General features: G+C 34.5%; 2 protein-coding genes and 1 pseudogene across 3 annotated transcripts; 2 read left to right on the top strand and 1 right to left on the bottom strand.

The window, feature by feature from the left end:
• Positions 1–1,992: 1,992 nt before the first annotated feature.
• LOC143571686 (uncharacterized) lies at positions 1,993–4,416 on the top strand. Its single transcript, XM_077057053.1, has 9 exons — positions 1,993–2,274; positions 2,360–2,455; positions 2,528–2,632; positions 2,762–2,914; positions 2,985–3,083; positions 3,581–3,709; positions 3,784–3,963; positions 4,027–4,143; positions 4,234–4,416. Exons 1-9 carry the CDS (start codon positions 1,993–1,995, stop codon positions 4,414–4,416), a joined length of 1,344 nt encoding a protein of 447 aa, XP_076913168.1.
• A 1,256-nt stretch (positions 4,417–5,672) lies between these two features.
• On the bottom strand, positions 5,673–9,778 carry LOC143571678 (O-fucosyltransferase 1-like). Its single transcript, XM_077057045.1, has 8 exons — positions 9,773–9,778; positions 9,102–9,180; positions 8,926–8,996; positions 8,568–8,656; positions 8,322–8,445; positions 7,553–7,836; positions 6,575–6,704; positions 5,673–6,489 (listed from the first exon to the last, which is right to left on the bottom strand). Exons 1-8 carry the CDS (start codon positions 9,776–9,778, stop codon positions 5,929–5,931), a joined length of 1,344 nt encoding a protein of 447 aa, XP_076913160.1. The 3' UTR covers positions 5,673–5,928.
• Positions 9,779–10,941: 1,163 nt separating this feature from the next.
• Positions 10,942–12,237, top strand: LOC143571669 (uroporphyrinogen decarboxylase pseudogene; annotated as a pseudogene). Its single transcript, XR_013142136.1, has 3 exons — positions 10,942–10,954; positions 11,486–11,586; positions 11,677–12,237. The product of XR_013142136.1 is annotated as a uroporphyrinogen decarboxylase pseudogene (transcript).
• Positions 12,238–13,047: the final 810 nt, after the last annotated feature.

Raw genomic sequence — 13,047 nt, 5'->3', positions numbered from 1 at the left:
AAAAAGTATTCTGGCCCGAAAGCTAATTTTGACCAGAAGATAGAGAAATCAAATAGTCAATCTTGTTGACTATTTTGCCCTTAAACGGGTTGGAGTCCAATTGGCACGGTAAATCCCCTCAATCTCATAAATAGATTGAGGGATTTTGTAAAGGATATAAAAACTACAATATTGAAGAAGAAAACTTACCCAAACGAGGATTGGAACTAGGAGAAATTGTGGTCAACGAGGTCTTGAAGCATGAAAGTCAACGGCAGCTTGAAGAACTTGATTAATCTTGAAGAAACCGACAATGGAGAAGGGAACTTTCGTGGGATATGGGAAGGATGGCTGGACTTCAGTAGTTTTTAGGGTTTATAGGTGTGTTTTGATTTAATATTGATTATTGAGTATTATAATGCATTTATGAAGTAATCTACTCGATTAGGAAACAAAATAAGCTATAAATGAGAAAATTGAGTATAATAACTAAGAAAATTTGGATTAGACAACAAGGAAACGGTTTGGGCCGATTTGAAACATTAATTTAGATATCTAGGAGCTTAAGTTTCGTTAATTTAGTCGAAAATATGCAAAACTAGTCCTTGTACTTCTATAAATGTGATTTTTAGCCGTTTTAAGCGATTTTAAAGTTATATGAATATAATAAGTTTAAAAAGGTTAGATTCTAATAAATATAAGATTTTAATAATTTTAAAGATCTGAAATATATTCCCGAGTCGGGTCAACGAATACGAATTCAAATACGAAAACCCAAGTCGTTACAACAAGTATAACAAATCCAACATTTCGGTTTTTGGTTTGGTTTTAGCCCAAAACCGAACCGACCATGCACACCTCTAGTACGAACTAACAAAAGCCCTAACCTATAAACAATAGGCGTAAATCATCTACACACTCAAAATGAATGTAATTGAGCCGTGAAAAAGATTCAACAAAAGACAGAAACAAATCCACTATCTGTTTTACGTCAAGCAATACATGGAGTAACTCCGGGTATAGAAGTAAAAGCAAGACGTGTAGGTGGATTGACTCATCAAGTTCCCATTATAATAGGATCCACACAAGGAAAAGCACTTGTCATTTGTTGGAAGCTCAATTATGAACAAAAAAATGTACATATTATTATTATTATTATTATTATTATTATTATTATAAGCATTTGATATATAACCTAGGTTACCCGGAGATGAAGATGTTAAACAATTAAACAAGGCGGCGAACGGCGGTGCTGAGTGCTGACTGGAAGACTTCATTGACCCATGGTTTGTTAGAGAAGAAATAGAGTAACCCTAAATAACTCATTCTTTTAAAATGATCAACCGAATTTGACCCAATTCAAAGTTCAGTATTTTCATAAATAACCCATTTCAACCCTTTTTCTTAATTTACCCAACCCATTTCAACCCATAAGATTTTAAATTTAACCCAAACTGACCCAATTAAATGACTTTTGGGTCAGAGCCCCCCCCCCCCCCCCCCTACTTACAACCCTTGTTGGATTTTCGCCAGTTAACTTTTAGGCAAAAGTGATAAGTTTATGTATAAGTAATTTGATTAATATATCTCTGAGTTATATATTTATTAAATTACTTAAACAAATAAATTTAAAAAATAAATAAATATTTAGAATTCTGGTTTGGTTTGGTTTGGTTTGGTTTGGTTTTTGAAGAGTTGTTTGTATTAAATGGAAAGCTAAAAGCGAAGCGTGTGTTTATATTTGGGTTTGGGTTGGGTATTATTTTGGGTGTGTTGGAAGTTGTTTATATACGTGCGTGTCCAAGAGGAGGCGACGTGGGGCAGAGGCAGGGGAAGTGAGAGATGGTTCCAGGACACAGCCCACACCTGTCTCTCTTATTCAACAACTCTATCTCTCTCTATCTCTCTCTCTCTCTCTCTCTCTCTCTCTCTCTTGTGTGTGTGTGTATGTATGCAAGTAAGTAAATCATCTGTACTGAAACAACAACCCGGCCCAGCCCTAAGTAAGGAATGATGGTGAAGAAAGGAGTAGTTCCTGATTGGCTCAACAGCCCTATGTGGTCTTCTTCTCAACAACAACAACCCCCCACACCCTCCTGGGAAGAAGAAGAATCAAGATCTCTATCACCAATCTACCACCGCACAGGCGATTCTTCCCTCCAAGAACCACCCACTTTAATCACACAACAACAAGATATTGAAATTAGGGAGGATGACGGCCACAGTACTACTACTTCTTCTTCTTCTAACTCTTCCCTTGAAGACGTTACTCGTCACGCTCAATTGTTACAGCAGGTTAGACTCTTTCTTTACTTCCATTCCATTCAACAACAATAATCATTTCGCTATTGGCTTTTTTCTTTCTCTCAATTGTTTTCAGCTCTCTAAGAAGATCATCAATCTAGGGGAACTGCGTATGCTTGCTTCCTTGGGTATTCCAGATGCCGCTCCTGGCATCCGTTCAACCACTTGGAAGGTGTGTAATAACTAATAACATCATCATTTTCTTCATCTTTATTATAATTGCAAATTCAACTATTCATTTCAGTTGTTATTGGGATACCTTCCCACTGATAAACGAATCTGGTCATCCGAATTGTCTAAAAAGAGGTCTCAATACAAACATTTTAAACAACATCTTCTGATGCATCCGGTAACTCTCACTTCATATTGCATACACTATTATAATGTTTCAACTTATTAATGAATTCTACATGTATAGAAGACATTTGCATAATATAATTATACCGATTCACTTCTAAATGTTTCTGTGGCTACCTAGTCAGAAATCACAAGGAACCTGGAAGATTCTGCATATCCTAATAACGGTGATCACATAATTCAGGCCAAGGGTTTACTGCCACGCTCTAAAATACCTCACGATGAACATCCGTTAAGCCTCGGGAAAACTAGCATTTGGAACCAATACTTCCAGGTATAATATCATAATTTCATATTTGACTTGTTACGAAATATCATATACGTGTGTTTTATGTCGCTTGTAGGACTCTGAGATCATTGATCAGATTGACCGTGATGTAAAGCGAACGCACCCCGACATTCCCTTTTTTTCGGCCCACTCCGCTTTTGCAAAAGCCAATCAGGTAACTAGAAAAGTTACAAGCTTTTTATTAATTTATGCATGTGAAAGGCTTGTAAACAAACTCAATGTTCACTTTACTGTTTGGCGGAAAGTTTGTTTATGTAATAAATGAACAGACACGAACACGTGTCTCGTTCGCTCATTTATGTCTGTTCGTTTACGTTTGTTTATGACCAGTAGTCTACGTTTGTTAATATATTTGGATAAATATTTAAAGCCCATTACAATATAGTTAGGTTTCAATAACTTATTAAGCCCAACAAATTGTTGTTTCCGTTTACTTAGCTCAGTTACATAAACGAACATGAACACACTCATTTCTTTTAACAAAGAACACAAACTAGAAACCCTCGTTTGTTATTACTCGTGTTCTATCGTTTGTTTAGTTAACAATCAACAAACGGAGACGAACATGTTCGGTTCGGTTTGTTTGCAAGCCTATTTCACAAAGCCATCACGAGACATACGGGTCTTAGTTCCACCTTTTGCTATTTTCAGGACTCATTAAAAACTATATTGATAATATTTGCAAAGTTAAACCCGGGGATAAAATACGTGCAAGGAATGAATGAAATTTTGGCTCCTCTGTTTTACGTGTTCAAAACCGACCCTAACGAGGATTATGCTGTAAGTGTTATCAAAACATATAAATTATTATTGACATTATGAAAAGCGATTAATTATTTGAATTTATAATACAGGCTAATGCAGAAGCCGACACGTTTTTTTGTTTTGTTGAGTTATTAAGCGATTTTCGTGATAATTTCTGTCAACAACTTGATAATAGTATTGTCGGTATCCGTTCAACAATTTCAAGGCTGTCACAGTTATTAAAACAACATGATGAAGAGCTATGGCGACATCTTGAAGTCACAACAAAAGTAATAACTTTATACTTTTGTAGTCTTTGAAATGGTATATAAAACAATTTATTTTTTTGGCAGGTCAACCCACAGTTCTATGCATTCAGATGGATTACACTTTTGCTGACTCAAGAATTTAACTTTACTGATATTCTTCATATTTGGGATATGCTTTTGAGCAACCCAGTGGGTCCTCGAGTGAGTCGACTCAACTCAGTCAACACTTTATTTCATTGTTTTTTTTAGAGTTTTATAAGTGATTTATGTTAGATGTTATTTGATTTGCAGGAGACATTGCTTCGGATTTGTTGTGCAATGTTGATACTTGTGAGAAGACGTTTGCTCGCAGGTGATTTTACTGCAAATTTGAAGTTATTACAAAGTTATCCATCAACGAATATTAGTCATTTGCTTTATGTTGCCAACAAGCTGAATTCTCACTCAGCTCAGAAGACGTTTGCTCGCAGGTGATTTTACTGCAAATTTGAAGTTATTACAAAGTTATCCATCAACGAATATTAGTCATTTGCTTTATGTTGCCAACAAGCTGAATTCTCACTCAGCTCAGTGATTTTGTAGGTTTTCTTTTTGTATTTTTAGAATATTTTAAGTTGTGTTAGGTTATTTGTGTGATTCATAGAATGTAAAATGTGATATTTGGAAAGTGTAGCATGCAGAGATAGTGTTTTCTGGTTTGGATGAGCACCCGGATATGTTATACGTTTAGAAATAGAGATTTTGAACATATTTTGGTTCTTGTATTTGTTGTTTATGGAAGCATATTATATAAATGAGAGCTTTTAAATAACTAGAAACCAAATGAATCAACTTCTGTATAGTAGAGAAGATACAAGACCGTTTCTAGGGCTGTAAACAAACACAAATGGGCTATGAATGAAGCACATCGAATACACGTTTGTCGAAATCTTTTTTTTACGTTTGTCGAAATCTTTTTTTTTTATTTATTATTATTATGTGTGCGTATTTGTTTATTTAACTTTAATCAAATAAATGGGTCCTTATTTAAGTATTCTAAGTGTGTATAAACGAATAATTCTTTTTTTCTTGGATAGATAAAAATGTCATGCTTTTTTTAGGAGTTCTAAATGAACATAACTGAACAAAAACCAAAATTAATGCAAATCTATTTGATAATACGAAGAGGCTAGTTTCTAAGCATGTTGATGGTGAGCATGCAACAGCTGAAACGTGCTATATAAACAAACAAAAACAAAACTAAACAGGGAACATAACATAAGTTATGATCAGCAATGATTAACTCCTGTATCAGTATTATATAATTATATATAAACCAGAAAAGTAGAAAATGTACATACACAAAAACATATTAACCCGCTATTTATAATAGACGCAAACTTGAAAAAGCAAGAAACCTAAGCCAACTCAACTAGGAAACATAATAAAGACTCTAGAAGTAAACCAACCATAACCAGTAAAAACCTTTCACATGTAAACAAACATTGATTAGTCTAACAGATGACTTACAATGGCATAACCCACTTTCTTATTTCCATGAAGTAAATTTAAATAAAGGAACAAACAGTAATTAACCTTCGTCTTTTCTTAAAGAAATGAACAACAAACTTTCTGCCACATTTCATAAACGATTAATCAACTATTATGCTCGTTTACGCCGCTGGCCACAGTTCACACCCAAACATACATATTTTGGATAACTAAAACTTGGATCAAGATTCCACAAACTACAACCCGCACTTGCACCAACAAGAATGTTTCATTATATAACAGTACCTTCATAGATATCTCATGTCAAGCAGATACCTCTAGAAAACGTGTGCGACCAAACAATATACTAAAAAACAACGTTTTTATAACCTTAAAACCGGCTTCTATAGACTATAATACACATCAAACCCGAACTAGATTGTAACAAAGAGTATCTCAGGGTTGTCATTTTGCCTCAAAAAAGAATCACAGTGGGGATTTAAACTAAAAGTTAAATCAACTATCCTGTTCCTTGCTATCCAAGCTACCAATCATATTATCACTCGGACATCTATCAGCAGGATTTACAGCCGACTTTTGACAAAAACATTCCGACCACGAATTCGTATAAAACGACTCGGGCGACACCCGCTTATGTGGCCCACCAAAATTTGTTTTAACCATTACACGCCTAACCGCCTCTTCAAAACCCACAACATGCCCCTTTTCCCGCTCAATAAAAACAGGTGCAAGCCCTTTCCTATCAGGCCGAATCGCGGTCCGGCAACCAGAATAGAGGCGGTGGCCCAATAAGTTATTTGCAAAGTTACTTGGCCCATCATAAGTGGGCATAAAAATGTCTGATAAAAGACAAACCATGTAATCAACAGCCGACCCGATCAATCCCTGTGTGTTGTCTTTCAACTCGTTAGATGAATCCACAGTGCTGTGATTTTCAAGAAGCGGGAACATGGACCTGAAGGGTTTCATAAACCGTTCACCACCGAATAGTTCACCGGCTGCTAGGTATATACGAGTCGAGTTATCGACCCCCAATGCACGTAAGATCAAACCCACCTGGAAAATATTAAAAGGGAGATTAATTTTGTTTGAGATTAATAATTTTGGATTAGTTAAGACTGTTAAGGTGAATTGGAAGTACTTCTTCTGGAGTTAATGGGCATTTTCCAATAGCGCGTCTTTCGCTATAAATAAGTTTTTTTTCAGCAAAGTTCTCCTTCCTGTATTTTTTTAATACTTTTTGCTCTGCGGGGGTAAATATATCAAAACACCTGCAAAATAGAAACAAATATTTAGATGAGAGTTGACTAGTTCAACCCGTTTACCTATAAACGGGTCAATTTGGGGCTTTGGGCTACGTACAGGTCAAGTAGGTTACAAGCTGAAAAAATATACATAGATGGGAAACATGTCACATGGGTCAAATGGGCCAATACACAAAACTCATGTGAAGTAATGCTTAAAATCTTTGGAATTGCTTAAGTAAAGAAAACTTAATTATTATAGTAATCACATAGTATGTTTTCACTTTATTATGCAACTGCATTAAAAAAGCGGGTCGACTCAACCCAACCTGTTTTGACCCGTACTTAAAATTAAACAGCTTTACTTAACCCAATTTTGAGCCCCAGTTCTAGCCTTGAAATAAGCTTTTTCATAAACGAGCATGAGTTGGAGCTTGAGCCAAAGCTTCTTATCGAGCTCAAGCTGGCTCGCGAGCCTAAATGAGATTGTTATTTATGAAGTTAATATTAAGTATTAAATATATATTTAATAATACTTGCTATATATAAAATATGATAGAAGTAACTAAAAATAAATTTTATGCTATACACAAAATATAATTAGAAAAATATATAAAATAAAAAATGCAAATAAATTAACTAATAACAATAAATGAGCCAAGCTGAGCTCGAGCTTTAGGAAAAGAGCTCAAAATGAGCTGAGCTTGAGCTCTCATAAGTCAAAACGATCCGAGCTTGGGATCGGATCGGCTCATTTACACAATGCTGACCCCACCTGGCTGCCCCTTTTGCCAACTCTTATCCAAACACAAGAATCATTGTCATAATAATATGAAACGGATAGAATGAAGAATATACAACCAAAGCTAACTTACCCTGCAAAAGACAGCATATCCATTTCAAACCGAAGATGAATTGACATGAAATGACCTTGTGATCGAAGTTTATTAACTATGTTGTGACTTAATTCCATAATATGTGGTTTAAACACAAGGGCATGATAGTTGACCCTGCATCTTAACCGTTCATATTCAGGGTTGTCAATCTCTTCAGCTAATCTATGAGAAAAAGGAATGAGATATATAGCACCATGTTCTTTCATTTTCTCCAAAGCAGAGGTTGTGTACCAGTTTATAGGAGCATCTCTAGGTGGCCGAAGCTACAAAAAAAAAATATAAAAATTGATGTTAGTGTTTGCCATTGATTTGATGCAGGCTCGTAAACGAACTAAATGAACACATCGGAGCAAGTTCATGTGTGAGCATTTAACTTTAACCGAACAAACAACCGAACACGAACAATAAAATATATGGGGTTTGCTTGTTCATGTCCGTCCGTTATGAAAATAAACGTGTGACGTGTCCGTGTTCAATTATGTCCGTTTGTTAACAGTATAAGCGAACAGTTCACGAACAAACATAACTGAACTAAAACCAGTTAATGGTAATGTGAAGAACACAATGCTGGGGACTTGGGCCTAGAAACTTGTTAAAACTAGACTAAGTTGCAATGGGTCAGAAAAAATTAAAAGAATATATTAACAAACGAAATGAAACAAACATAAAATAATATACATAAAATGAATGTGAACAAATGAACATACTTGATAAATATGGTGACGTTTTAAGTTCTTTTGAAACACACCTGAAAAGCTTTTATCTTTTTTGTCTTTCCATTTTTCTTAATCTCAGGAATGCTTTCTACGATCCGTACATCGCTTTGCAGTGTCTTGATAAAATGGTCAACATCATAAAGGCCCTGGAAACCGCTGCCATGAGCAAGAAAGAGCAACCGATATGTTCATGAAAATCTTAAAAAAGAATAAATATTAAATAATTAATTTCAGAATTAGGGTTAACAATATTTCACTAAAAATTATTCTAGATGTACCTGTCATCGTGCCAGTAGGAATTTGCATCCAATTCAGGCAGCACAAGGGTGGCATTCATTATTCGTGCAGCAAGAACCGCGTTACAGATCTACATAAAGTTAGATCCTCAATTTCATAATGCTAATGAATGAGTAGAATAGATATATAGATGATCAAGCTCTCATCTTTACTGTTTCTCAAATAGATATATGCATAAGGTTATGATCATAGTTTCCTCAATCATAGCCTTTTGTTAAAAAACATGCAATAAATTGCTGATTATTAAAGGATACAGTCTTAAGCATGATAAGATCAACATGTTTTACAATTTTTTAATAAAGTGGAGCTTTTAACTTTGAAATTTTATAAGAAACTTACTGCTGTCCTCTGCTGATTTAGACCACCATTACAACGGACACGCAGGTACCCATTGCTCTCACTTGGAGGAGCTACAAGTATTACGGAATAATAATAAGTCACAATAAGTAAAAAGGTATTATACTACAAGTACTTTAGGCAAGATGCAAATAAATCAAAGCATCAAAAGTACATACGAGGCCAGTGAGATCTTGGAACAGAGGACGGTATCCAACCACCAGAATCAGCAGCATCCAAAAGTTTCTGCACATCAATCTGTTTAAAAAGCGGGAAAACAAGTCCATAAGTTTACAAGTCAAAAGCTATAGAAGTGGCCATGAAACAAAACTATTTGTATTGATCTTCTTATGCTCGTATACATATATGAAAATCATAGTTCATTAATTTAGGAGCCAACTAAGAGCAGTTATTTTCTTCTACATTCAATCTAAGAACTTATATTCTTCCTCATGTGCATTGATTTTCTTATGCTCTTATACATGTATGATAATGACAGTTCATATATTGACACAGTCCAAAAGCCTATCTGTCTTGATGAATCCAAATAGGTTTTATTCCAGAAGTCTTCTTACACTTCTACCAATCCTTTTAATATCAAGTAGACGCTGCATCAATACGCTTGTCAACTACTGCCATATATTCCAAATAACTAAACCCATTTCATAAAACGACACAAATATTCCCTATTCTCTTGATAGCTTTACTCATCTGGGAATCAATATGTTAGATTATAGCATCAACCATGCCAAACTAATCCGATAGCTAATAATTTAAGCCATGCATGTAATCTTCTGGTACATAAAAAACAAACGAAACTAAGATTTTATAAAAATGCAGCTCAACTTACTTGCATTATACATCATGTACATAACAAAATAACGTCTGAATCTACAGAAAGCAATGCATAACGACACATTATTAGGTCAAAATCAGCAACAATGATAGTAACTACATGAATACCCTTGTCACGTTTGTTCACCTACTAATATAACACCAAAGAACTAAATCCATTTCATAAAACCACACAAATTTTCCCTTATTCTGTTGATAGCTTTATTCATCTAGCAATCATTCTATTAACTTGTAACATGTTTAGAGCCATACATGTAATCTTGTACTAGTTATAAATCAAATAAAACTAAAATTGTATAAAAATGCAGCTCAACTTATTTGCATAATATATCATGTACATAACAAAACAACCTCGGAATCAACTGAAACCAATGCTAATAATAATATAGCACATGATTAGGTAACTCTGGAGCATGTAATCAACCAAACGAATTGAAATCAAATAGGCAATAACTTAAGCCATACGTTATGTAAATGTAGGTCAAGTTATTTGCATAATGTACATAACAAATTAACCTCTGAATCTACTGAAAGCAATGTTAGTAAGTAATAATACATGATTAGGTCAAATTAAAAAACCGTAATAACTCTGCAACAATTGTACTCCAAAACATAAGCAATTACAATAAAACAAATAGTAGTTTCGAAATGAGCTGAGCTGGCGAGTCAAAGGTTGAGGAATAAGAGGTAACGAAGTATAGCGTGGGAGCAATGAGTAACAGCGCAGCAATAGCGAGTTTGAAGAGCAGTCCTTTAGCTTGCTGTCGGTGGTGATTATGATGCAGCTTTAGCTTTTTGAATGAAGTTCCCTTCTCCAGGCCTGTAACAAGATAGATATTGTATAATTAGATCACACACGTACATTGGTGAACAGATCAGACGAGTGCGTGTTAGGTATTATTAGTTATAGATATTTATCTGAGAGATGAGATGGTTTGCAAGGAATCAATTAACGGGAAGGAGTGAACAGGTGTTGTGTTGGAGAAGTGAATTTTGTGTTGGACATGGAATGAATGTTTATAGAGTTATGGGGTTACAAAGAATATTTCAAAGTTATGTGCTAAAAAGGTAAATGCTACAACATTATTGATTATTGATATCCTCACGTGGTTTATACTTTTTATCGTGCCTCTCTTTATCTATATTATATATAAAGGAAGAGTGATGGGTATTCATGGTAATTTCACAATTAAAGTTCAAGGACAAAAATATCATTTCATAATAGGGCAAGAAAAGTAATTTGTCAATGTATTCATCAACTCTTAAGCTCTTAGTACAACATCATGAAGCTTCAATTTTTTAGACATTACTCTTCAATCCTTTAGAAAACAAAAAGTTATGGTTTACATGTGTTATTATTATATATTATTATTATCATTATTATGGTGACTATCCACATATTATCGTTATTATGGTGACTATTCACATTCTTAACTCCCATATGTCATTATGTTTTTATTAACTTTGTTAGCCTATATATAGTGCATTCTTGTGCTTATATTACATAAACATACATACATACCAATTAATAACAACCCCATACCCTCTATACACTATTTCTCAATGTTAGAAGGATGTAATAAGAAAAAGTTGAGGCAATTTGGGCTAAGGAAAAAGATGATAGTGTAAAGTTCGGACTAAACTAAGCACACTTTTGGTAGTGTTGGAAATTTGTAAAAACACTTTTGGTAGTGTTGGAAATTTGTAGATTTCGTTGGTGCTCCTTTTACTCTAGCATCATATTGCGTCGAAGGCTAATCATCAAAGCACTTTTCCAAGATTAAGAGACTTGCTTTCTCACAGCCTAAGGTGATTAATTTATTACATTATATTATTATAATTCAAAATTTCATATTTCATAAGTTACATGTTAGTGACTCAATCGGTTCACTATTGCAGGTCCTACACGCACTGCATGAAAAATTCACAACCTCAATGGCTACATACATTCAATACCAAGCCGACAATGGTGCACAAGCAGTTCAAATCTTTGACTCATGGGCCACCGAGCTAAGCCCGACTGACTTTGAAGAATTCAGTTTGCCTTACTTGAAACGAATCGTGGACACGGTTAAACAAACTCACCCGGATCTTCCTTTAATTCTTTATGCAAGTGGGTCAGGTGGGTTGTTGGAATGGCTACCTTTGACCGGGGTGGATGTGGTTAGTTTGGACTGGACCGTGGATATGGCTGAAGGCAGGAAACGGTTAGGTTCTGATATAGCGGTTCAAGGGAACATAGACCCGGGTGTGTTGTTCGGATCAAAAGATTTCATCGCCAATAGGATACATGATACTGTGAAGAAAGCAGGGAAAGGTAAGCATATATTGAATCTTGGTCATGGGATTATTGTAGGCACACCAGAAGAAAATGTTGCTCATTTTTTTAGGTTGCTAAAAGTCTTAGGTACTAAAAAGAGTGTTTTTTGTAGAATCTTTAAATTATTTGTTACATGTTAGTATTGTTGCATTGCACTTTAGTTTAATATGTCACATGTTGTTCACTCTTTCCATATTACATTAACTATTTATGATTTGGGACAATATATTTAAGTAACTTTGGGAATTGGCTTAATGGTTTTTCATTATAAAGTTGAAAATAAAAGCTAACCGTATCCATAACTCAATAATGAGACAACTTTCACCTTGCTCTACAAGTAACTCAACAACTAAAGAAGAGTTGCCTCAAAACAAATCAATATAAAAACGTATCGATTTGGTTAGGGTCTTTACGGGTCTTTTTGAAATCGTAACGATTTGGTTTGGCTCAAAATTGGTTATTTTAAAAAGGTATCGATTTGGTTCAAGTCAAAGCGGGTCATTTTAAAAAGTTGTCAACCTGGTTCGGGTCAAAACGAGTTATTTTATAAGTGTGTTAATTTGTTTCGTTGATTTGAATTTTCTTTAATTTTGCACACATTAATCTTTTAATCCATGAGCAACTGCTGAGAGAATAGTAAAATAACATATAAAAATGAATACAAGTCGATTAATAGATTGGTTATTTTAAAAAGGTATCGATTTGGTTCAAGTCAAAGCGGGCCATTTTAAAAAGTTGTCAACCTGTTTCGAGTCAAAACGAGTTATTTTATAAGTGTGTTAATTTGTTTCGTTGATTTGAATTTTCCTTAATTTTGCACACATTAATCTTTTAATCCATAAGCAACTGCTGTGATAATAGTAAAATAACATATAAAAATGAATACAAGTCGATAAATAGATTGAAGTTTAGGGTGTTGATATTTGAAACATAATTGGCGGACCCAATGT

The sequence above is a fragment of the Bidens hawaiensis genome, unplaced genomic scaffold (genome assembly GCF_021521415.1).
Source record: "Bidens hawaiensis isolate Kalapana, Puna unplaced genomic scaffold, B.hawaiensis_p1.1 tig00001336_1, whole genome shotgun sequence".
Lineage (NCBI taxonomy): Eukaryota > Viridiplantae > Streptophyta > Magnoliopsida > Asterales > Asteraceae > Bidens > Bidens hawaiensis.
This window is presented reverse-complemented; position numbering and strand designations above follow the sequence as displayed.